Here is a 24589-nt window from a genome sequence, read left to right as displayed (position 1 = left end):
CCACAATTCCTCAGGCACATCTACCTGACCAGTTGAATAAACAGTCCATCTTGCTGAACAGGATGTTAAACGCAGACCTTTCCATTCAGTTTTATACCTGCCACCATTCAGAAACACTTACATCCTGGCTCTTACACTAAAGTTTGTAAGTAAACAAATGGGCTCAGCACACGTTACTTCAGAACAGAAGACAAACCCGAACATAACCTATGTGTAAACATCTAAAGCAGTGAAGCATTTCAAACATAAGACAAGAACTTCCACAGGTGACTGACCTTAAATAATGGGAAGCGAATGACTAGGACGCACATTTGGCCAAAGCGAACACAAATACACACATAGCTTCATAAACTTTCTTCTCCAGGTCTTTTAGAGTGCTTTGGGGGGTGGGGGGGGAATTCTGCTTGTATCCAGTTAAACTATGTATGTTTGTCACAATTTAGGTCACATTAAGTGATTTTAGTGGCATGATGGAAGAAATGTGAGTTCCACTCCATAGATGGTTACAGTTATGTGTATTCACAAGAAAAAAAAAAAAAAGAAAAAAACAATTTCTTGCCTTCCTGTCTTCACGTTGCCATTTTAATCCACTTTGCATGTTGACTAAACATTTTCTGTATTTTGTGAATAAATACACAGTTATAAGAACCAAATATAGAGCAGAATCTAAAAAAATGAAGTAAACAAGGAAAGCGATGAAGAGTTTCTTCCTGATTAGGTGATTTTGCTGCATCTTTTATCTTGTTGACATTGTCGTCTCGGTTATTTCCAGGTTGATTTGTCCGTTGCAAGTCTTAAGAAAAACACGAGTATAAATCCAGGGTTGTGCTATGAATAGGTGGTTCTGTGTTGCTTCAGTCCAGTTTTATTTCTGAGAACAACAGGCTCCCAAAGCAAAAACGGACAGGGTGATACATAGATTTAGAGGCTGAAAAATAAAGGAGAGCCTGTTGAGCGAGTGAATTTAATGAGAAAGACTAAAAATCGCCCACCAGTGTCCAAAACATAAAGTGCAGGCAGTGTCTTTGTCTCTGGGGATTATTATCACCCTCCTTCAAAACAGAACAAACACAAAAGTATGTTTGAAACATGCAGAGATGAATGAGCTCGGGCAGCAAAACGATGCTTAATCCTCAACGCGCTGAAATTTGGTTAATAGCGAGGAAGATGATTTCGATGTCCTCGCTCGAGCCTCTTTTTACTCCACCCGTATGAGCAGGCCATAGAGAAGCGTGCCTCCCTTTTCCTTGGTGATCCATTCGATTTCTGCATTGCTGAATCGAGGATCAAGGGGCTCGCTGATTCCCAGCGACGTCGGCCCTACTTTGTAGGAGCCTGGCCGCACGCACACCTGGAAGCCCACCTGGGCCTGGTGACAGCGGAGGGAACGTGGGTCTCGGAATCTGCCGAAAAACATACGTGTCAATTTTTAGGCAATCATGTTATATTCTCTCTGGTCTTTTTTCTCTAGAAGAAGCACTGCTGGTGACTTACTGCACTTTGGGGGCAAAGACTTCCAGGCCCGAGTAGCGCATGGTTGGAGAAAGCTGCACGCGGGGAATCTCTCGCTCTGGGGCGCTGTTCTCCTCGGGCTCCCCGTAGCTGCCGTGACCCTCCGTCTTCACCGGGGACAAGGAGAAAATGGAGGACGATTCTGCTCAGGGGAAAACAGATAAGCTCAGATGTGCAGATCTGTTCTGATCTCCCTCTACCTATTTCACACATTCATGCATTTCATTATCAGACCATTTGCTGTTTGGCTTTTTTGCCATTCATCTTGTGTATATAAAAAGAAAAGCACAATGGTTTTATTAAACAAATCCTAAAAAATATAAGCTAATAAAACAATATAACTTATCAGGACTCGACAATAAGGAGTGCCCGATGGCCCGGGGCCAGCGTGAAAGACGCTCGGGACAGTTGACGAAGCGAAAAGTTTCTCATTTGCATGTGTTTTTAAGCCTTGTTCGTTTAAAATTTCAAGCAGAGGGACACGTCTCTGACAAACAAATAAACTACAAAAGTATGTCAAATTACCTGTCTTGATGAGTAACTTTGTAGCTTTAACAATGATTCATCTGTATTTAATTTATACAGTAGAGTAACATTACAGATGCACCGATCGACCGGACACATTTCAGCTGATCTCTTTTCCGGGCTTGCACACGAACTGTATTCAGAATGTCATGTGTGTGGAAATATTACGAACTTATTAAGCATCCGTTAACCGAGGCCAGAGACGCTGAAGACGAACGCAAAGAGGAAAAAATACTGTAGCAGGCAGAGCAAGATGACACAATGCACGAAATATTGGAAATATTATCCTATTAAAACAGGGTTTATATGAATGTATCTCTGAATGGAACTGACTGTGTTAAGAAAAGTTTACATGGCGTTTTCTTTTCATTTGCCCATGTATGATGTATTTAAACAAGCGTTTATAAGCACGGAGCTGCTTTGTTTACAGTGGTAATCAAGGAAACGTAATATAGCTGTTGTTCCATAAGCACCACCTGCTGGCAGAGACTGAGTTTGCGTTCTCTCAGTCCGTCTGCTGTTTTCCCCTAAAGCATCTTTTCATTTTTAATAAACTAATAATAAAATAATTTTTGAACAAAGAAATAATATTAGGAGTTTATATTTGTTAGGCTAGTATTTTTTGCTGTGGTATCAAAATTGGAAACAAGAATTGTGCAATTTAATTAATATGTAAAAGTTTGGTGTCATATAACGCTTATTTATTAAAATATAAGATAACATGGGCCAAAAACAATGAAAACCGCAACTATTTTATTTTATTTTATCAGGGCCAGTGAAAATTTTGACCGGGCAAGTAAAAATTGTAACCACTGGCCTGACCGGGCCAGTACAAACAAATTCTTAGCACTGCTTATGTACCATTGAATGCGCCACTTCTGGTATTTTGCCAATTAATCGACACAGGCAAAATGCAATTGAGGATTTTTTATAATCAAGTACTTAAATTTAATCAAGGAATAGTGACAGCCCTACCAGAAACTATAGCAAATAATGATATGTAACATACTGATGAGAAATTACATTATATTCTGTAGTTTTCCCAAGTAGTATAATACAATACAATACAGAAATATCTTTCAATATAAAAAATAAAATAAATAAGAGTACAATTTATTTTAATATTTATTAACCCACTATTCAAACTTAATTTATTATAATTCATGAACGAAAACATTTTGTAATATGACTTAAATGTACATTTTCAATGGTAATGCAATGTCTGATTTTAAAATGGTTTTCAAAGGATGAATTTGAGAAGTTTATAGATTAAATCATGATTGGATTAGGATTTATTTGTAATATGGTAAAGTAAACGTAGGCGTTAGGGGGGTTAAATAAGTATTAAGTTAATTGTTTATTATAATTATGTTAGATTATACATTACTGTTCAAAAGTTTTATCTTTTTCAAAGTCTCTTATGCTAACCCAGGCTGCATTTATTTAATCAAAAATATCGTACAAACAGTAATATTATTACCATTTAAAATAACTCTTTTCTATTTTAATAGATTTTAAAATGGCAAAGCTGAATATTCAGCATAATTACTTATCATAGGATCCTTCATAAATCATTATAATATGCTGATTTGGTGCTCAAGAAACATATTTTTACAAAAACAGTTCTTTTTTTTAAATAATGTACATGTATTTACAGTTATGTTCAATTTAATGCATCTTTACAAATTAATTTCCTAAAAAAAAAAAACACACACACACATCTGAAAAGTAATGCATGCTTATATTTAGTGTACGAATATTTCCAAAAGACTAAATTATGAATTATTTTCAAATGACAAAATATTTCGCTTAGCAGTTACCAACCTGACAAGAGTTGGTTGTGGTCCAAGATGCGTCTTAGGGAGCCGACACTAGTGCCATGGTAGGCAATATGCCACTTCTTGAAGGCATTGGAGACTTCACAGTGGGTCTTGATCCTGTTAAAATGCAGACAAGAGCTCTTTTTAAGTAATTAATACTGTTAATACTAAGTAAATTGCAGAGTTAAAGGGATAGTTCACCCAAAAATTGAAATTATCCCATCATTTATTCACTCTCAAGCTATCCTAGGTGTATTTGACTGACTTCTTTTAGACAAATACATTCAGAGTTATATTGAAAAAATGTCCTGGCTCTTCCAAGCTTTATAATGGCAGTGAATAGGTGTTGAGATTTTGAAGTCCAATAAAGAGCATCCATCCATCCTAAAAAGTACTCCACACAGCTCTGGGGGGTTAATAAAAGCCTTCTGAAGCAAACTGATGTGTTTGTGTACGAAAAATATCTATATTTCAAACTTTATAAAAGTAATCTCCGGTTTCCTCTAACTGTTGTACACACATTCACGTGAGAGTGGAGTGGATGACATAGGCATAGTGTAGGTCTCATGAGAACCAAGTTTTGTTTACAGGAATTACAGAAAAGGAATCTTCTCTTGGCTTATATCGGAATCCTTTAACATTTTTCTTTACAAATTCTTGTTTTGTACTTCTAATTCATGACCAGGGTTTTGTTTTGCTCTCTCCTCCGTCACTTTTCATCGCCTACATCCTACGTCATCCACTGGAACACCAGTCTCTTGTAAATGTACGGCTAGGAGAAGCTAGTTTACAGTTTATAAAGTTTTAAATATGGATGTTTAGCTTACAAAAATGAATCAAATCGCTTTACAAGGCCTTTACTAACCCCCAAAGTCATCTGGAGTACTTTTTATGATGGATGGATGCACTTTATTGGACTTCAAAATCTCAACACCCATTCACTGCCATTATAAAGCTTGGAAGAGCCAGGACATTTTTTAATATAACTCTGATTGTATTCGTCTGAAAGAAAGAAAGTCATATACACCTAGGATGGCTGAAAGGTGAGTAAATCATTGGGTAGTTTCCATTTTAGGGTGAATTATCTTTTAAACTAACAATAACTGACCGGAGTGCAAAGCGGCACCAGCCGAATGGCAGAGCGTAGTCTCTGGGAGGCTCCCCTCGCTTGTAATAGGCCTCATCACCCCTTAGTTTGTGACAGGACTCACAGTAACACAGGTTGTATTTAGCATCCTCATTAAAATAACCATCTGAAAAATAGAAGATGGGAAAAAAGCAAAACGTTCAGTCAATAAGCCATCTGAAACATTCAGAAAAGTGCTGCACAAATTGCTACTAATAGATCCATATTGAATGTGTGGCCACAAATGATGGTGGGACTGCAGTTGTACCGGGGAGTGTGAGCAGTTCTTTGAATCTGGAGCACAGCGCCTGATACTCGCACGTCTTATTGGGGTTGACCTCTGGAGGAGGCGTCCAGCAGACACTCTCCTTTATACCTGTCACAGACAGACAGACAGCACACGTATAAAAGCAGAGTCACATTAAAGCCACTGTAAGACATGGGGTCAAAATCTCACGCACCATCCACCATATCAGCCTTCTCCATGTCCCCTTGACAACGCATGTCTCCTCTCTCTCCGCCAACCACCGACACGTGATTTGTCACTATAGTGACCTGGGAATGCAACACAAGAGACAGTCACTTCCTGTGCATCCAAACAAAACTATATATACACTTCATGTAAGGAGGCTGTTATGAAAATAAACAATAGATATTTTTTAAATAAATAATTATTTTGATTAAAATATTAACATATGTAACCAGCTATTATTTGTAAATATTAAATAAAATGATAACAAAATGTTTCAATGAAATTAAACAAATATTAGGGCTGGGTTAAAAAAAAAATACATTGATTTCTCGATTTTATTCAATTCTCTTTTTTATAACAATATTGATTGTTAAATCCCAAAAACGAATCAATCTAGCCTTTTTTCAGTTAAAGGTAAGACAAGACCCTTCTTCCTGAGCTGGGATCGTTTACAACCACATTTGGGATCGTTTGAAGCCACATTTAAACTGCATTTTGGAAGTTCCAACTCAGAGCACCATAGAAGTCCATTATATGGAGAAAAATGCTGAAATGTTTTCCTCAAAAAACATTTTTTTTTTACGACTGAAGATTTTAATTTTAAAGTTTAATGAAAAATGATTCATATTTTTTGACATTTTTAAATTAAAAAAAAAAAACATTTTGAATAAAGTTTAAAAAATTCTGATTCGTTAAAAGGACATTGTTACAGTCATAACTACTGACCTGTTCACACTGGCCATAAAGGTCAATGAGGGGGTAACAGGGGCTCGGGATGTCCTGCGCAGCTACTCCCTGATCCATGCCGTTAACAAATAAATGGAGACAACCACTGCTGTCCACCAACAGCCCCAAAACAGTCCCTTCAGGACAGGTGTCCAGGTTAGGACCATAGTTCTCACAAATCTGAGGAAATAAGAGAGAGAATGTGGTTAATAAACAACATAATTCTGTAAAGAAAAGAAAAATAATTTAAATGAAGAACAAAAATCAGAAAAGCGGGAAAGGAAAGAAATTCAAACTAAATTTAAAAAAAACATGAAAGGAATGAAGTGAAATGAGAAAACAAAACAAGGATGTGAAGATCAAGAAAAGAAGGATGAAAGACATCACCTTCAACGAGTTGTGGAAAACAGAGTCTCGTTGCAGTAGCCAGACTGAGCGTTTAAGGCAGCAAGCTGTGGAAGGAAAGTTGAGGCGGTCTGGTGAATGACCAATCACACCCAGCGACAGTGAGGACGTCCATGATGGATTCAGACGGTCTATCTGAAACTGAAGAAGAACAACAATTAGCATCACACAGACAGTGTCTCTCATTTCCAAACACTCAAACACACACCTGGAAGAGCTGCTGGCGGGGCAAAGCTTGAGCTGTGACCAAAAGACCCTGGTTGTAGCTGGACACCCGTGCAGCGGTCAGGTTCTGATTGGACAGCTGGATATTTTTTCCATGGTTCTCCAAAAACGTCATGACAGTGGGAACCAGGGCAGGCTCATTCTCACACTGAGGTGAAAAATAAAGAAATACAAATGAAGCTTGATGTTAAAATACAACTGATCAAGCTTCAAAATATGATCCTTTGCGATGACACACCTCTCTGACAGGAGTGCTGTCCTCTTCTCCCTCGCTGCAGCTGTCGGGCGAGAGCGAGGGGGCTTTCACACTCTCCGAATCCTCAACTAGCGTGGAGCTGACGATGGACACCGCTGTCACCTTGCCATACAGGTCCAAAACAGCATATACGTTCTGAAACATGCAGTACAAAAGTGAATGAGCAGACCGTACAACTGGAAAATGAGATTTTAACAGAAATAGCAGCATACTCGCACCTTAGCCACTGCAGTGGCTGCTGGTCCCATGTCTTCTCCATCAATGAGAATGTGCATGGTATCATCACTACATCTCTTCACCCCAACACGATTTCCCACCTACAGAAGAATGGAGGTGTTGAGGCCCTGATATACTATGATCTATGACAATAGGCGTATCGTTTCTGACTTACAACAGACTGGACCATCTGACCAATCAGAGCAGAGTAGGCTCACAAAGGAGTTACTTTTAACTCCACCAATGTGTTATTCCTGCTAATTTGTGTTATAGTCACACTATAACACACTCCGTTCACAAAGAAATGACACTTGTATCATTAGTCAATATGACACAAAACTTGTTAAAATAGTCAAAAAATGTGTTAAGAGTGTGTAATCTCTTACCGTAAGGCGATCCAGAGAGCAGCCATAGTTCTGTCTCTGCAGCACTCCGTTTCGTCTGACCTCGGAGCCGGCGAGGACCCAGGTGACCTTTGACCTGAGCTGGGTAAGCGAAGGCGAGAGGCCGCTGAGAGGGCAGGATGGCAGGTCAGGGGGCTGCAGGGTGGTCAAACCCACATGAAGAGAACCGGACCATCTGTCGTCTACCTTGTTAATTTTCACCTAAAGAGAACAACAAGACCATTTATGAATAAGATGAAAAATTTCTGGTAACACTTTACAATACGGTTCCATTTGTTAAAGGGATAGTTCATCCAAAAATGAAAATTCTGTTATACTCGCCCTCATGTCTTTCTAAACCCGTAAAACCTTTGTGTCAGTCTTTGAAGCGCATTCACAAGAGTACCGTGACGTGTGTGTGTGAGGTGTTGACTGACGAAGATGAACGAAGGTCTTACGGGTTTGAAACGACATGAGGGTGAGTAATTAATGACAGAATTTTCATTTTTGGATGAACTATCTCTGTAATATATTAATAAACTAACAGGACCTTATTGTGAAGTGCTACCTCATTTTTTCTTTAATTTTTTGAGTTGGAAATTAAAGCACGTCCCACATCTCACCTCAAACACCTCATCTGTTTTGAGTTCCTTCGCGCTAAACACGATTCCATGGGCATATCCATCGACCCTTAGCGCTTGACAACCATCTCCTAATAATACCACATTCTTACCATGTTTGCTGTGCAGGCGATGAGCAACCCCTGCCACTAGAGGGCGACAAAGACACAAAAGTGGACCAAAACATGATCCTGTTTACAACTGGTGTTGGTGACATGAACAAATATCAGGTGTAAAGGATTTTGTGAAGGAGTAAATTAATACAGCCTCAAATGCAAAAATAGTGTGAAAGTACAATACCCGGAGAGTGTATAGGGAAGCTCTTCTCTGTGATGTTACTTGTACACAGACTGTTATCGAGTGGCCCTGATGAACTTGTAATGGACACTTGCACGCACTGACCATAAAGATCGATCACAGCATATACTTCTAAAATAAAGACAGGAGAAAAGAACGAAAGGAGGGGGATGTTAGACATTACTAAGTTCCGAAATATCAGTGTTACATTAAGTTAGGTGAATTTATTTCTTTTGACAATTACCTGATGGCAGCCCCGTACAAGCTACACCCTGGTCAAGGCCGTTGATGAAGTAATGCAGGTCTCCAGTAGCTGTACGCATCATTCCAATCCTGGAGCCTGTGGTCAGAGAGTCCAAGTCACAACCATAGTTATTCCTCATGGTATTGCCATCCTGCATGATTGCCGTGCCGCTATAGGAAAAAAGAGCAAAGAGAGATGAGCAAAGAGAGAGGTCTGGCAAAGAAAGGATTTTTAATTCATTAACCAGCAACTCACCTCAACATCCATGTGTCATAGTCAATGTCAGTCATTGTATTAGGGAACTCCAGTTCTTCTGGTCTGATGGCTGTAACTCCTGTGAAAAATACAAACCAACAACATGTTCTAATTCAGATCCAGGTTCCATTTAAGACGGACATATTTTTTGGTTAATTATTGGTATTTCTTTACTGAATCAGTAGTATTTCAGGTATTAGGTATTTCTTTAGTAAATTAGTGTTATTTCTGTGGTGAATCAGAAGCATTTCTTTGACGAATCAGAGGTATTTAGTAAATTAGTGGTATTTCTTAAGTAAATCAGTGGAATTTTTGTATTGAATCAGTGGTACTTCCTTACTGAATCTGTGATATTTCTTTAATAAATTAGTGGTATTTTTTAGTGAATCTGAGATATTTTGTTGGCGATTCAGAGGTACCAACGGTAATTCAGCGGTATTTATCAAATTAGTGGTATTTCTTTTAGTAAATCGGTGGAGTTTCTGTACTGAATCAGTGTTTTTTCTTCACTGAAACAGAGGTACCGACGGTAATTCAGAGGAATTTAGTAAATGAGTGGTATTTCTTCACTGAATCAGTGGTATTTCTTCTCTGAATCGGTGATAGTTCTGTACTGAATCAGTGGTATTTCTTCACTGAATCAGTGGTATTTCCTCACTGAATCAGTGGAATTTCTGTACTGAATCAGTGTTTTTTCTTCACTGAATCAGTGATATTTCTGTACTGAATCAGTGGTTTTTCTTCACTGAATCAGAGATATTTAATAAATTAGTGGTATTTATTTTAGTAAATCTGTGGGATTTCTGTACTGAATCAGTGTTTTTTTTCTTCACTGAATCAGTGATATTTCTGTACTGAATCAGTGTTTTTTCTTCACTGAATCAGTGATATTTCTGTACTGAATCAGTTTTTTTCTTCAATTAATTAGTGATATTTCTTTAGTAAATTAGTGGTATTTCTTTACTGAATCAGTGATACTTCTGTACTGAATCAGTGGTATTTCTTCTCTGAATCAGTGATAGTTCTGTACTGAATCAGTGATATTTCTGTACTGAATCAGTGGTATTTGTTCACTGAATCAGTGGTATTTCTTCTCTGAATCAGTGATAGTTCTGTACTGAATCAGTGGTATTTCTGTACTGAATCAGTCTTTTTCTTCAATTAATTAGTGATATTTCTTTAGTAAATTAGTGGTATTTCTTTACTGAATCAGTGATAGTTCTGTACTGAATCAGTGATATTTCTGTACTGAATCAGTGGTATTTGTTCACTGAATCAGTGGTATTTCTTCTCTGAATCAGTGGTATTTCTTCTCTGAATCAGTGGTATTTCTGTACTGAATCAGTGGTATTTCTGTACTGAATCAGTGGTATTTTTGTACTGAATCAGTGGTATTTCTGTACTGAATCAGTGGTATTTCTTCACTGAATCAGTGGTATTTCTTCACTGAATCAGTGGTATTTCTGTACTGAATCAGTGGTATTTCTTCACTGAATCAGTGATATTTTGGTATTGAATCAGTGGTATTTCTTCACTGAATCAGTGTTTTTCTTCACTGAATCAGTGATATTTCTTTAATAAATTAGTGGTATTTCTTTAGTAAATCAGTGGAATTTCTGTACTGAATCAGTGTTTTTACTTCACTGAATCAATGATATTTAGTAAATTAGTGGTTTTTCTTTAACGAATCAGAGGTATTTAGTAAATAAGTGGTATTTCTTTAGTGAATCAGTGGTATTTCTTTGATGAATCAAATGTATTTAGTAAATTAGTGGTATTTCTTTAGTAAATCAATGGAATCAGTGGTTTTTCCTCACTGGAGTTACCAACGGTACCAACCTCAGAGGTATTTAGTAAATTAATGCTATTTCTTTAGTAAATTAGTGCTATTTCTTCACTGAATCAGAGATATTTTCTTTAGCAATCAGATGTATTTGACAAATCAGAGGTATTTAGTAAATTAGTGGTATTTCTTTTAGTAAATCAGTGGTATTTCTGTACTGAATTAGTGACATTTGTTTGGCAAATTAGTGTTTTTTCTGTACTCAATCAGAGGTATTTTTTTTACTGAATCAGTGATATTTCTTTAGTGAATCAGAGGTGTTTCTTTGATGAATCAGAGATATAAATGAGTGGCATTTTCAGGGGAATTTCTGTACTTAATCAGTCGTATTTCATCACTGAATCAGTGATATATCTTTAGTAAATTAGTGGTATTTCTTCAGTAAATCAGTGGAATTTCTTTAGTAAATTAGTGATATTTCTTTTGAGAATCAGTGTTTTATATAAGCTTACCTGCTTCTATTGAGCCTGACCAGCGATCCACCATTTTCTGAATTACAATTTCAAAGAGCTCTCCATCCCGAAGGCACCTGTTCAGGGAGACACACAAGCATAAAATATTCATTTAATCGATGACTGATCCATCAAGATCAACCAGCATGATCTAAGCACTTAAGAGTTCAAGCTAAAACAAAACATAACCTGTTTGAAATAACAATGGCATCGTTAAACTCGCTGCGGCAGTTCTGCCTAAGCGCCGTTCGACCGCCGTTGGTGATGACTGCGTTTGTGCCGTGCAGCTGATGAAAGCGCAAGTCGTTGGCAGCTGTAGCTCCCGAAACTGAACATGGGCTACCAGGAGACATAGCAGTAGGGCCCTCGGAGCTGTCATCAGGCAAGGGAGGGAGATCAGCTAAAAGAGAGAGAACAAGATTTTAGACACTACTTTAGGGTGTGCCCCATCCATCCACCTATTTCTACTCTCTCTTATTACTCTCACCCATATCATCCATGATGGTGGCCTGGGCAGCCTGTCCATACAGGTCTACCACTGCATACACACTAGGCGGAACATTCCAGGCCGCAGGGCCCTGAGGCACTCCGTTCACAAAGAAATGCAAACTCCCGTCCTCCTTTCGGACAACTCCCACTGTATCTCCAGCCTGTTGACATTCACATGAGGCACATTAATATAAAACCAGCTAAACCAGGAAGGTCTTACGGGTTTGGAACAACATGAGGGTGAGTTATTAATGACAGAATTTATTATTCATTATTTTTGGGTGAACTATGCCTTTAAGAAGATTGAAAATAGAAGTAGAAGGTTTAAGCAGGGCTGCAAACTCACTTTTAGACGGTCCAAGTTGTGCCCGTATTCATCAAGAATTGTAGTTCCATTGTGCATCACACCATTTCCTGTCATCATCCAGGTTCCTGTGGAGATATTGGTGCATTAGGTTAGCTATCTGCCAACACTCATGCATTTTACATTTGATGCTGCAGGAAACGAGGCCTTGACCCACAGACACTTTAATCAGTCAGGTGTGCTTTCAATTGTGACCTGTGGCGGCATCTTACCCGAGCGCAGGTTGGTCATGGTTGATGGTAACTGAAGATAGGCGGGGTTATGAGTCGTCACACCAATCTCTATAGACCCCGCCCATTTGTCCACCATTTTGTCAATGCGCACCTGGAAAACCTCATTGGAGTGCAATGGACGGTTACTAAGCACAACACCGTGGTTGAAGTCATCCGTCGCACTGTGGCAGAGAATAACATTTCAGTGAACGGCCCCTATTAATGCACTAGGTGGGGATCAGTTTTCGATTAAATTAACTCACTGAGGACGTAAAGCAGTGCGGCCATCACCGATGATTGCAGCCTTCTGCCCACAGTTTGGATGGAAGAGCAAGCGGTCTGGGACATCAGGCTCAGGCGTCAATGAGAGAGCCGGCCGAGGCCGGCCCACGTCAGGTGACAGCGCCCTCATGATCGCATTGTTGCGACGTAAGCGGTCACTGTGGTTATGGTTGTGAACAATGGTGACCTTTACTGCCATGCCATAGAGATCCACCACTCCATACACTACACCAGGTGTCTGATTGGCTGCAACCCCTATGACATCATTTCAGAAAAGTATTTTAGAATAATCTGCACTATGTGAATTTCTTATCACTGAGATCTGAAATTTCACTCTTACCTTGATCAATGCCATTAATGTAGAAGTGCAGAGCTCCACTGGCTTTCCTCATCAGCCCTATGTGATCTCCTTCCTGTGAATAACAAAATCATAAAAGATTTATGGCCATGTTGTGTATAAATAAACAAAGGGAATCACCTTGAGTATTAGACTGACAGATAGAGCTGCCAACTTACCTGGAGTTCATCCAGGCTGAATTCACAGTATTCCCGACGAGTCCCCTTCCCATTGGTTAAAATCCCACAGCCACTCATCATGATTGTGCCTTAAAGACAAGAGAAATGTAATGAATACTATGATTTAGTTATAACAGAGAGCTATCAGAAACATTAGCACTACACCATGCATTACAAATACACACGTGCCAGCTATGTATATTGTAATGATTTCGTGAGAAACATGGACTGATAGGATTACGTGACAAAATAATAAAGAGGGTACCTGAACGTAAATTGGTCATTGTTGCAGGGTAGTCAAGATTATTTGGGTTGTGGGTTGTCACTCCAATCTCAATGGACCCAGACCATTTATCCACTAGTTTGTCGATGCGAATCTAGTGCAGCAAAATAAAAATCAGAGGTGTAAAGTATGAAAAATTGATTAAAATATATATACACACACACACACACACACACACACACACACACACATACATACACATACATACACAACCTGTCAAAAGTTTTTGAACAGTAAGATTTTTTTTGTTTCATAAAGAAGTCTCTTTTGCTTACCAAGCCTACATTTATTTGATCCAAAGTACAGCAAAAACAGTACAATTTTGAAATATTTTCACTATTTAAAATAACTGTTTTCTATTTGAATATATTTTAAAATGTAATTTATTCCTGTGATTTCAAATCTGAATTTTTAGCATCATTACCCCAGTCATGTGATCCTTCGGAAATCATTACAATATTCTGATTTACTACTCAAAAAACATTTATTATTATTATTATTTTTATTATTATTATGAAAACAGCTGAGTAGAATTTTTTCAGGTTTCTTTGATGAACAGAAAGTTCAGAAGAACAGCATTTATCTGAAATCTTTTATAACATTATAAATGTCTTTATCATCACTTTTGATCAATTTAAAGCATTCTTGCTATATAAAACTATTAATTTCTATCATTTCTATTGGAGATCTTGGAGTAATGATGCTGAAAATTCATCCTTGCATCACAGGAATAAATATTCAAACAGAAAACAATTATTTTAAATAGGCCCAAAGGCTTCATAAGCAGAAGAGGCTTCTTCAAAAAACATTAAAAATCTTACTGTTCAAAACCTTTTGACTGATAGTATACATTTAAATAAATCATTTGATACAATGCATTATTGTGTACATACATGTTTTTACATTATATTTATATTTAAATCAAATACCTGCATGTAATTACATCTGTAATTAATTTCTGTAATTACATTTATAATTACACTATTTGTCCCATTCCTTACACCTACCTATACCACTAAACCTGGTCCTAACCTTACCCGTATCCCACCTCAATAACAGCAATAGAGTTTTGCAATACAATATGAACACAATATGTACTTATTTTTGATGTAAGAACTAAGGCTACCTAATATAAAGTGGGGCAAATTTAAGAAAAAAACAACTATAAAACTATACCTCAAACATTTCGTTGTGTCTGAGTGGTCGATTGGTCATCACGACTCCATTATTGAACTCATCCAGCGGTCTCCTCCTTTCTGCTGTCTTATTGTTGTTGCTTAGTTTGATCAGCGTGCCACACTTCTCATGGAACAGCAGCGCGTCATTGGTTGTCATGCCGCCAGCGGCCACCCCCAGTCCCGCCACCCCACCAGAGCTCCCCGCTGGGCTGCTATTGCTGCTACTGCCTCCACCAGCCCCTCCGCCACCAATGCCACTGTCGCTTCCCGTCCCTCTGCCTCCACCGTTACTTCCAGTGCCGCCCCTCGAAGAGTCAGAGCCTCCCCCTCCCACCCCCAAGTCCTCTCCACCCTCATCCTCTGAACGATACAGAGAGACAATGGCATTGTTGAACACATCAAATAACTGGTGCTCAGTCAAAACTGTGAGGAAAAAGGGGGGAAAAGCAAACGATAAAATAAACTACAATGACATTACAGATTTATAATGATAAATAACTAAGGGTGGTTTTAAAAGTGACATACCACTATCAGGCTCAAAGTTGTTTGGAAATTTGTCGGGCCGACTGTGCGACCTTGACACCTCAGGCACTGATGAGAAAAGAAAATAATGAACATTTCATTGATTACAATTGATTACAGTGACCCAACTACTTGAAATCTTTTCCGTCCCTCTATACTATGTGGTCTAGTTTTACCTTCCTCTGCTGATCCATTCATCATGGCTGTTGTAGCGCCAGCTGCAGACAGCACGACAGCTCCAGCCCTATCATCATGGATACGGCAAGGATCTGTCATTATGGAAACCGCCTGTGTTGACACCATCTCATCCTCCACTTCTTCATCCTCGTCCCCATCCATTTCAGGTGGGGGTTCGCAGCTTACCACAGTCACTTGGGTACACTTTCCATAGAGGTCCACCACGGCCCACAAACGAGAAGGAAGTCCACTTGCCGCCGTGCCACAGTCCTGTCCGTTCACCCACAGATGCAGCTCTCCTTTCCCATTTCGCTGGATCCCCACACGGTCCCCTTCCCCTAGCTGGTCCAGGTCGCGACCGTACTCCTCCAGGACTGAGCGGCCGTCCTTTAGCACAGAGCAGCCAGACACGATCCACGAGCCCCCCTTCAGCCCTGTGGCACTGCTGGGAAATTCCAGACCGGCTGGGTCCAGCGCAGTCACTCCGATCTCTATAGAACCGCTCCACGAGTTAACCTGGACCAAAGGGAATAGAAATGTTATCCCTGTATGACCCTTTATAAATATGTCCCTGGACGACAACACCAGTCTTAAGGAGCATGGGTATATTTGTAGCAATAGCCATCAATACATTGTATGGGTCAAAATGATCGATTTTTCTTTTATGCCAAAAACCATTAGGATATTAGAGGAGAAACAAAAAATTTACAGATAATTTATCCCCTTGTCACCCAAGATGTTCATGTCTTTCTTTCTTCAGTCAATTAGAAATTATGTTTCTTGAAGAAAACATTTCAGGAATGTTCTCCATATAATGGACTTCAATGGTGCCCCCAATTTTGAACTTCCAAAATGCCATTTCAATGCAGCTTCAAAGGGCTCTAAATGATCCCAGCCAATAAAGGAGGGTCTCAGCAAAGCGATCAGCCATATTCAAAACATACTGACAATTTATATACTTTATAACCTCCAATGCTAGGGATGTGACGAGATCTCGTGAGGTCCGATGTTGATCTCGTGAGGATATTGTGCAAAACATTTTTTTTTTTTTTTTAACGTATTGTCAACTATGGTGACCCATAGTCAAAATTGGTCCTCTGCATTTAACCCATCACGAGTGCACACACACAGCAGTGAGAAGTGAACACACACGCACACACACACACACACACACTGTGAACACACACCCAGAGCAGTGGGCAGCCATTGCTCCAGCGCCCGGGGAGCAATTGGGGGTTCAGTGCCTTGCTCAAGGGCACTTCAGTCATGATATTGAAGGTGGAAAGAGCGCTGTTTATTCACAATCCCCACCTTCAATTCCTGCTGGTGCGGGAATCGAACCAGCAACCTTTGGGTTACGAGCCCGACTCTCTAACCATTAGGCCATGACTGCCCATTTAGCAGTGTTTACATTAGAGCTGCACGATTAATCATTAAAAGATCAAGATCTCAATTCAAACACCCACTGATCTTTTTCCTGAACGACAACGATTTAGATATGACTATTAGGACTGTTTCACATCGCGAGTGTCAGTGGAGCATGAGAAGCACGTTTTGTCGCTGCCCATGTTAATGAATCAGACACGCTGCTCACGCTCCACTGACGCTTTTGACGTGAAAGTGGTGTTAAAGACATTCAAATCTGCATTCATGCTGCTGCTAATCCAAAAAGAGCAACACACAGTCTTTTCAACCACATTAAAATATTTATTTCTGTATTACAGACATTTAAATAACAGTAGTACTGGAATAAAAGTTTATAGTTTGGGTATAAACACTTATTGTCTACAGTAGTGATCAAAACGAAAGTATCTTAACACTTGTCTGTACTGTAACACTTATCCTCTTCTGCCAGGAAGTGGCGACAACTGCCCGTTTAAAAAAAAGTAAGTCATTGAATCATTCATTCAGATTTCAATAGTCAAACAAGTCTTCATGAATTGAAACAATGACTCCATTAATTTTTTTTTTTAATTTTGTTTAAATGAATATATGTTTTCTAATCTTTTTTCTTCAGAACTGTGAGAGAATCATGATCTCCAATTTATTAAAAATAACTGGGATTCTCAATTTATCCAGAATCGTGAAGCTTGTTTAAATGTTGTTTATTACTGCATATAATTCATTAAAATGGAAGTTTAATTTCAAGTTGATTTCAAAATGCACCTACATTTTTTGCATTTTGTCTTTTTCAGTTGAATAAAAGACAACTTTCCCTATATATTTCATCACTGAGGATTTCTTTAAAAAAAAAGTTGTAAAAATCTTGTCTCGTCTCGTTCTCATGAACCCAGTCTCATGTCTCGTCTTGTGGGATAAGTGTCTCGTCACAACCCTATCAAATGCTCATCTTGTCTAGCTCTACATGAACTGTGTTTTTTCCGGTTCAATACAGTTAGGGTATGACGAAAAACTCCCATCTCGTTTTCTCGTTTCTACATCACTGCAGAAGTACCGACTCAGTGTTTACAAAGTGAATGTGCAAAGAAGATCAAACGCCCTTTACAAAAAAGGTAAAACACAGACTACGCATGCGCATCGCAGAGACGAGACAAGACCAGCATTTGGGGTTAAAAAGTAAATAATTTGTCAATATATTTCGAAAATGACAGATGGTTTTACTAGATAAGACCCTTCTTCTTTGGCTGAGATCGTTTAGAGCCATTTGAAGCTGCATTTACTGCATTTTGGAAGTTCAAACTCTGAGGGCACCACTGAAGTCCACTATATCAGGAATGCTCAACCCTGGTCCTGGAGATCAACTTTCCTGCAGCTCAGCTCCAACCCTGACCAAACACACCTGAACCAGCTAATTAGGATCTGAAGGAGCACTTGATAATTACAGACAGGTGTGTTTGATTAGGGTCGGAACTAAACTCTGCAGGAAGGTTGGGCACCCCTGCACTATATGGAGATAATTCCTGAAATGTTTTCCTCGAGAAACATAATTTCTTAACGACTGAAGAAAGAAAGACATTAACATCTTGGATGAATAACGGGGTGAGTAAGTTATCTCTAAATTTTTTGTTCTGGAAGTGAACTTTTCCTTTAAGTAAAGATCATGTTCCATATCAAAACTTAATTTTTGATTAGTAATATGCATTGCTAAGAACTTCATTTGGACAACTTTAAAGGTGGATTTCTCAATATTTTGATTTTTTTGCACCCTCAGATTCCAGATATTCAAATAGTTGCATCTCAGCCAAATATTGTCCTATCCTAACAAACCATACATCAATGGAAAGCATATTCATTCAGCTTTGTATGATATAAAAATCTCAATTTCAGAAAATTGACCCTTATGACTGGTTTTGTGGTCGAGGGTCACAAATGATCTCAGAAGTCTCAGAACCACTGTGCATGGTGAGCCATGGTGTTCAAATGAGTGCCATAAGTTCAAGCCAGGCCTGCAACATATTATGTCTTAGTTTAATAACAAAGTGACAGTAAAGACATAATGTTAAAAAAGATTATTGGAATGATTTCTGAATGATTATGTGACACTGAAAGAAATAGTTTACCCAAAAATGAAAATTCTGTTTTTAAATACTCGTTCCAAACCCATAAGACCTTCGTTCACCTTCAGAACACAAATTAAGATATTTTTGATGTAATCCGAGAGCTTACCGACTCTGCATAGTCAGCAATGCAACTACCACGTTCAAGGCCCAGAAAAGCAGTAAGGACGTTGTTAAAATTTTAAAAGAAAGAAAACAAAATATCAACTTCATTCAACAATTTCTTCAGTCTATCAGTCTTTGATGCGCGTTCACGAGAGTACCTTTGTTCACCCACCTATGAACTTCTTCCATGTGAAGACAGCTCCAATGTAAACAGTCATTTGTAGATGGGCACTTCCATTTCTAGTATGCACAGGAAAATATTGTAGCTACTTGCAATGCTTTCAAAACATTATTTGAATATTTGCTCATGTGCATAGCTTTGTCCAACAGACTTCTGTTGCAAAGGTATTACTGCACAAGCCATTCATACGGCCATTCCTTGAGGGCCAAAGCAAAATTATTTTCATTGGTAATTACCACAAAGCCACAGGTGCTACTGAGCTAAACCCATTCAAACATTCAGTTAAACTGATCTCTCACCCTTCACTGAAATGCTGTCTATAGCTTTTGCATCATCACTGCATTCTTCAAATGTCTATATGTGGATGGATGGTATGTAGGCTGTCAGTGAAGCAGGGCTGTGTGTATCTGGGTTAAGGCAGGCTGAGAAGAGGGACAGGCGGCACTGAATGTGATAAAGTTATTTCTCTAATCTGGTTACATAAGTGACCAGTAATCTGTTCATTGTCTTTTTCCCTCTGTCTAGAAGTGAGGAAACAGTAGGAGTGAAAAAAAAAATAAAAATACAGAAAAGTGGAATAATATTAGGGATACAATAGGAATAATATAATTTTGCTGTGTGCTTCCGTTCTCAAGTTTCAATTTCCAACTCAAAGCATAAAGTCGCAGACTATCATCAAATTGTTTAGGCTACTTCTTATATAACCAAATCTGACTAAAACATATTCTCTGCTAAAACCATTTTCCAAACAATATTTTGTGTAGGAGCCGACTAGATGCAATAGTCAGTTCAAAAATATACAGAATCGCTATATAAACACAATAACAAATGCAAAGTGTTCCTGATGACAACAAGAAAGGACTGTGGCAGTACCATGCTTTGAATGATCATAAGATTATTAGTAATTTTACAGATTATTTTGCAACTCCTCACAAAAAATGATAGCATCCATTTGACAACATGTGCATAGTCACATGAATTTGTTCATCACCTTGTTTTAATTGTACTGAATTTGGAGTTTTCTACATATAAGGGTTTTCCTTACAGCTATTATTCACTCTCAGCAAACATATGACGCTCTCTAAAAAACGCTTGTGCCTGACAGCATGCGCAGTAAGATCCTCAAGCAATGCCAAGTGTGCCATCCTCAAAACCAGTTCAAACACAATAAACATTTTAAGACAGACCCAGATAACAGACTCACACATTCTCACTGCTCAAACTAATGCAAGCTTTCCTTCCTCTTCCACTGTATGTGATAAAATATACTTAAGATTAAATATGCATGTATAAAAGTTGGCTCTATTGGAAATTTGGATACTTCCATACTACACAGTAGGCGAAAAACAGTAAGTGGAAAGAGTAGTATGTCCAAGTTTACAGTATAAAGCAATAGGTTTATTTAAAGTATTTAGGATTTTACTATCCTATGGTGCCACAAAAGAGGATTTGTGAACAGTAGTGAAGCAAAGCAATTGTCACATGACAAGGTCAACATGGTGAATGTAGTACGTCCATATTAAATTTATACTATACAGAATTTTTTTTTTCTTCACATGGACTATTTTAACAATGTCCTTACTACCTTTCTGGGCCTTGAACATGTCAGTTGCATTGCTGTCTATGCAGGGTCAAAAAGCTCTCGGATTTCATCAAATATATCTTAATTTAATTTCTTACGGGGTTGGAACGACATAAGGGTGAGTAATTAATGAGAGATTTTTCATTTTTGGGTGAACTATCCCTTTAATATATAACACCATCATCCTAGTCTGGTGGTCAAAGCCATTCCCAGTGAATATCTTACCTTAGATGAAGTGATAATCGATTGCATTTTTATGCCTTTGAATAATCATCACCTATGGCTTTATTATATTCACTATTAAAATCATAGCTTACACATTGCAAAAAAAAAAAAGTGGCAGTGGCAGTGAGATGTCCTGCTGTAAGGCCATATGGTACGTGAGCAGACAGCAAGGTCACTCTTAATTAAAAATCCATAGACAACACTAGACAACCAGCATGAACTAAATGCTGCTCAACCACCTATTGAAATGCATTATCAGAGATAAAAGTGGGATTTCATTAGTAAGAAAGGTTAAACGTGTTTACATAAATCAGATGGCTGTCTATCAGCCTTCAAATGAGCGAAAAGGCCATGACCAACTAGAAATAGAGAGCTGAGAACGTCAAAGAATAAACTTTTCATCATCTTGAGACTCGTAAGATAATATTATAGTTGAATTTAAACTCTTTAATAGCTGTGAGGCTAGCAAGCAGTATGGTAAGACAACGAGCATCTGCATACAGACAACAACCTTTCATTCTACAACATTACAAACACCTCAAATGTACATTTTAAAGCCAGTGTCTTTAAAAACATGCTGTTAAAAGGAAAATTCTGTCATTAATTACACACCCTCATGTCTTTCCAACCCCGAATGACCTTTGTTCATTTTCAGAACACAAATTAAGATATGTTTGATGAAATCTGAGAGCTTTCTGAGAATGCATAGCCAGCAACGCAACTTCCACATTCAAGGCCCAGAACATCAGTGGTTGAACCTTAATTTTACAAAGCTACGAGAATACTTTTTGTGTGCAAACAAAACTAAAATAACGACTTCATTTAACAATTTCATATTTTCCCTGTCAGTCTTCGATGCGCGTTCATAACAGATTTTTTTATTTTTGTCTTAAATATCCCTTTAAGAAAACTGAGATAGGGAAAAATCCATTATTAATATGTAAATAACAACTATTAGGTATCTATCAAAGTGTGTATGTACATACCAATATGTTTGCTTACGCGATCTTTATATTCACAGATTTGTAAACGCACAAAATGTAATAACTAATGACTTCAGGACCACTACTACTATTCATGGAGCTTGGGACAAAATTTTTGTGCGGTCCCCTTCTCTCACAGTCCTAAATGAACAGGCCCATTTCTCATCACAGGGAACAATCTTCCCGGTTGTTCTCTCAGACCATGCTCTGCTTGTTTTGGTCATCTTGTTTTTGAACAAATCACCTGACTGAATTATTCAATGACTGACTCACAGTTGATGTAACCTGTAAGAAAGGGTCAGTGAACTAATCAGCGAATTCAAAAGAATCGATTCACTGAAATGAATCTGAACCAGTAGCTAAGGGCAAAGCACACAGTGTGTGCACGTTTACACGGGCTTCCAGTGAAACCTATATAGTAATATTTCCAAAAAATGTTGTGTATATGCATGCTGTTGTAATCAGGTGAAATTAATCTCGTTAACCCCCGTGACAGTCCAGGAATAGCCAAGCAGACCAGCATCCAAACACCAACAGCACTGACAAACCATGACAGATCACTGCAAAACCAGCAGCACTCGCACGTCGTGAGACATCCACATATCTAAACACCACGCATGATCTATGAATAAGCTGTGACAGTAATGAACCACTGCAGACGATCTGACACACACTCCCACCCTTTTCTCGATCTCTCTCCCTCTCTCCCTCTCTCTCTCTCTGGTGGGACATGCTTGTTTACCTTCTTGTCGATGCGGACAGTGAAGACATCGCGGTCCCTCAGCGGCTCCCGGCTGAGGACCAGGCCGTGATTGAATTCCTGTACCGGCTGATTCCGTTGAGCGGTTCGGTTGGAGTTCGACAAACCGATCAGTTTTCCGCTGCGCGGATGCAGCTCAGCCGCCATCTTCGCACGGGCGGCGCGGTGCACGACACCGAGCGTCGTTTTGCGACAGCGGAAAGTCGCTTGTGGGTAATTCGCCATTGGCTCTGGGTATATTTGTCGGCGTAAATAAATATTAGCGCATTGAGTGTGTAAATAGAATACAGAAAACGTGCAAACGCCGATAAAACTGGACAAATGTGCTGAAGGTAGGTAATATGTGAATACAGACAAAACAAATACCCAAACGCCACAGTTTACAACATCACAAATGAAGTTATGAATTAAACAACACTTTCACATGAAGATCTCCATTATATGATGACTTTAACAACTATATCAAGAACTGTACTTGGTTTAAAACCGAGTGTTTTCTAAGGAAAGTAATTTAAACTGAAAACTGATTAATCTGTTATTAAAATTTGGGTGAATTTTACTACGTTTGTTGAAGAAGTCCTCTAGATGGCAGTGGATTACAGATAAAACCTGCATAACAACTGATATATGAAGCTTGTGTAGCCAAATAGGTGTTTCTTAAAGTTTGACTTTGGTTATCAGTTTATTTATTTATTTTTCATATTTAAAATGTCTGTAATAAATAAATAAATACAACTCTTGTGTTTCAGGGGTTGATTTATTGCTATATAAAGATCATGTTTGAAATTATTAAATATTATATTAATAATAGTTTTATTAACAGTTCCCTGTTTTGTTTTGTTTTTTAGTTGGTTTGTCAAATGTCATTTTTTAATAGAATTGTTTTTGTCATAAACTTAAAAGTCTTAAAATATATATTTCGCCATGCAATTATGAAGTATTACATATTTAACTATAACCAGAGACATAAAAATAAACCATTTCAATTAATTTTTCAAACATTATGACCTACAGAGTCGTATTTCAGAGCATAAAAAGTCTCTTGTGTTCATTAAGGCTGCATTTATGTGATGAAAATTGTGAAATATTATTACAATTTAAAATAACTGTTTTGTATTTTAATGCTTTAAGATATAATTTATTCCTCTGATGCAGGCTGGATTTTCATCGACCATTACTCCGATGTCACATGGAAATCATTTTAATATGATTTATTATAAAACAGTTGTGTTGCTTAATAGTTTTTAGGAACCTGTGATACTTTTTGCAGGATTCTTTGATGAATAAAAAGTTTAAAAGAGCAGCATTTATTTAAAATAGAAATCTTTTCTAACAATAAGTATTTAGTATCATTTTTTTTATCAGTTTAACACATTTGCTAAATAAAATAATAATAATGAATATTAATTTTTGAATTTTCTTTCAAAAAAGAGAAAAAAAACGACCCCAAACTTTTGAATTGTAGTTTATATTGTTACAAAAGACTTTTAAATAAACATTTAAATAAACGGTGTACTTTTTTCCCTTCTTTTCCTTTTTTTTTTTAATATTAAGCAGCACATTTTTAATAAATCCACATGTTAAAATGATTTCTAAAAGATCATGTGACACTGAAGAATGAAGTAATGATGCTGATAGAAATTCAACTTTGCATCACATGAATAAATTATATTTTAAAGTATTAAAAAAATGAAAACCATTACTTTAAACTGCAATAATATTTCACAGTATTACAGTTTTTTTTTTTTACTGTATCTTTGATCAGTAAATACAGCCATGATGAGCATAAGAAACTTATGTAAAAAACATCAAAAATCGTACTGATTACAAACTTT

The 24589-nt window shown here is 37.9% G+C and overlaps 1 protein-coding gene across 1 annotated transcript; it reads right to left on the bottom strand.

Moving 5' to 3' along the window:
• Positions 1-428: 428 nt before the first annotated feature.
• neurl4 (neuralized E3 ubiquitin protein ligase 4) lies at positions 429-22938 on the bottom strand. Its single transcript, XM_051124529.1, has 29 exons — positions 22737-22938; positions 15400-15916; positions 15227-15292; positions 14700-15124; positions 13506-13617; positions 13241-13329; positions 13065-13137; positions 12706-12979; positions 12443-12624; positions 12213-12298; positions 11865-12027; positions 11567-11777; positions 11378-11454; positions 9083-9161; positions 8828-8997; positions 8587-8715; positions 8290-8435; positions 7670-7888; positions 7286-7384; positions 7050-7202; positions 6795-6959; positions 6569-6727; positions 6182-6361; positions 5445-5538; positions 5252-5359; positions 4966-5110; positions 3862-3974; positions 1495-1654; positions 429-1403 (listed from the first exon to the last, which is right to left on the bottom strand). Exons 1-29 carry the CDS (start codon positions 22899-22901, stop codon positions 1199-1201), a joined length of 4764 nt encoding a protein of 1587 aa, XP_050980486.1. The 5' UTR covers positions 22902-22938; the 3' UTR covers positions 429-1198.
• Between the last annotated feature and the right edge of the window lie 1651 nt (positions 22939-24589).

The sequence above is a fragment of the Labeo rohita genome, chromosome 12, assembly GCF_022985175.1.
Source record: "Labeo rohita strain BAU-BD-2019 chromosome 12, IGBB_LRoh.1.0, whole genome shotgun sequence".
In the NCBI taxonomy this organism is placed as follows: Eukaryota; Metazoa; Chordata; class Actinopteri; order Cypriniformes; family Cyprinidae; genus Labeo; species Labeo rohita.
The sequence above is the reverse complement of the archived record's forward strand: the minus strand, read 5'-3'. Positions and strand labels throughout refer to the sequence as shown.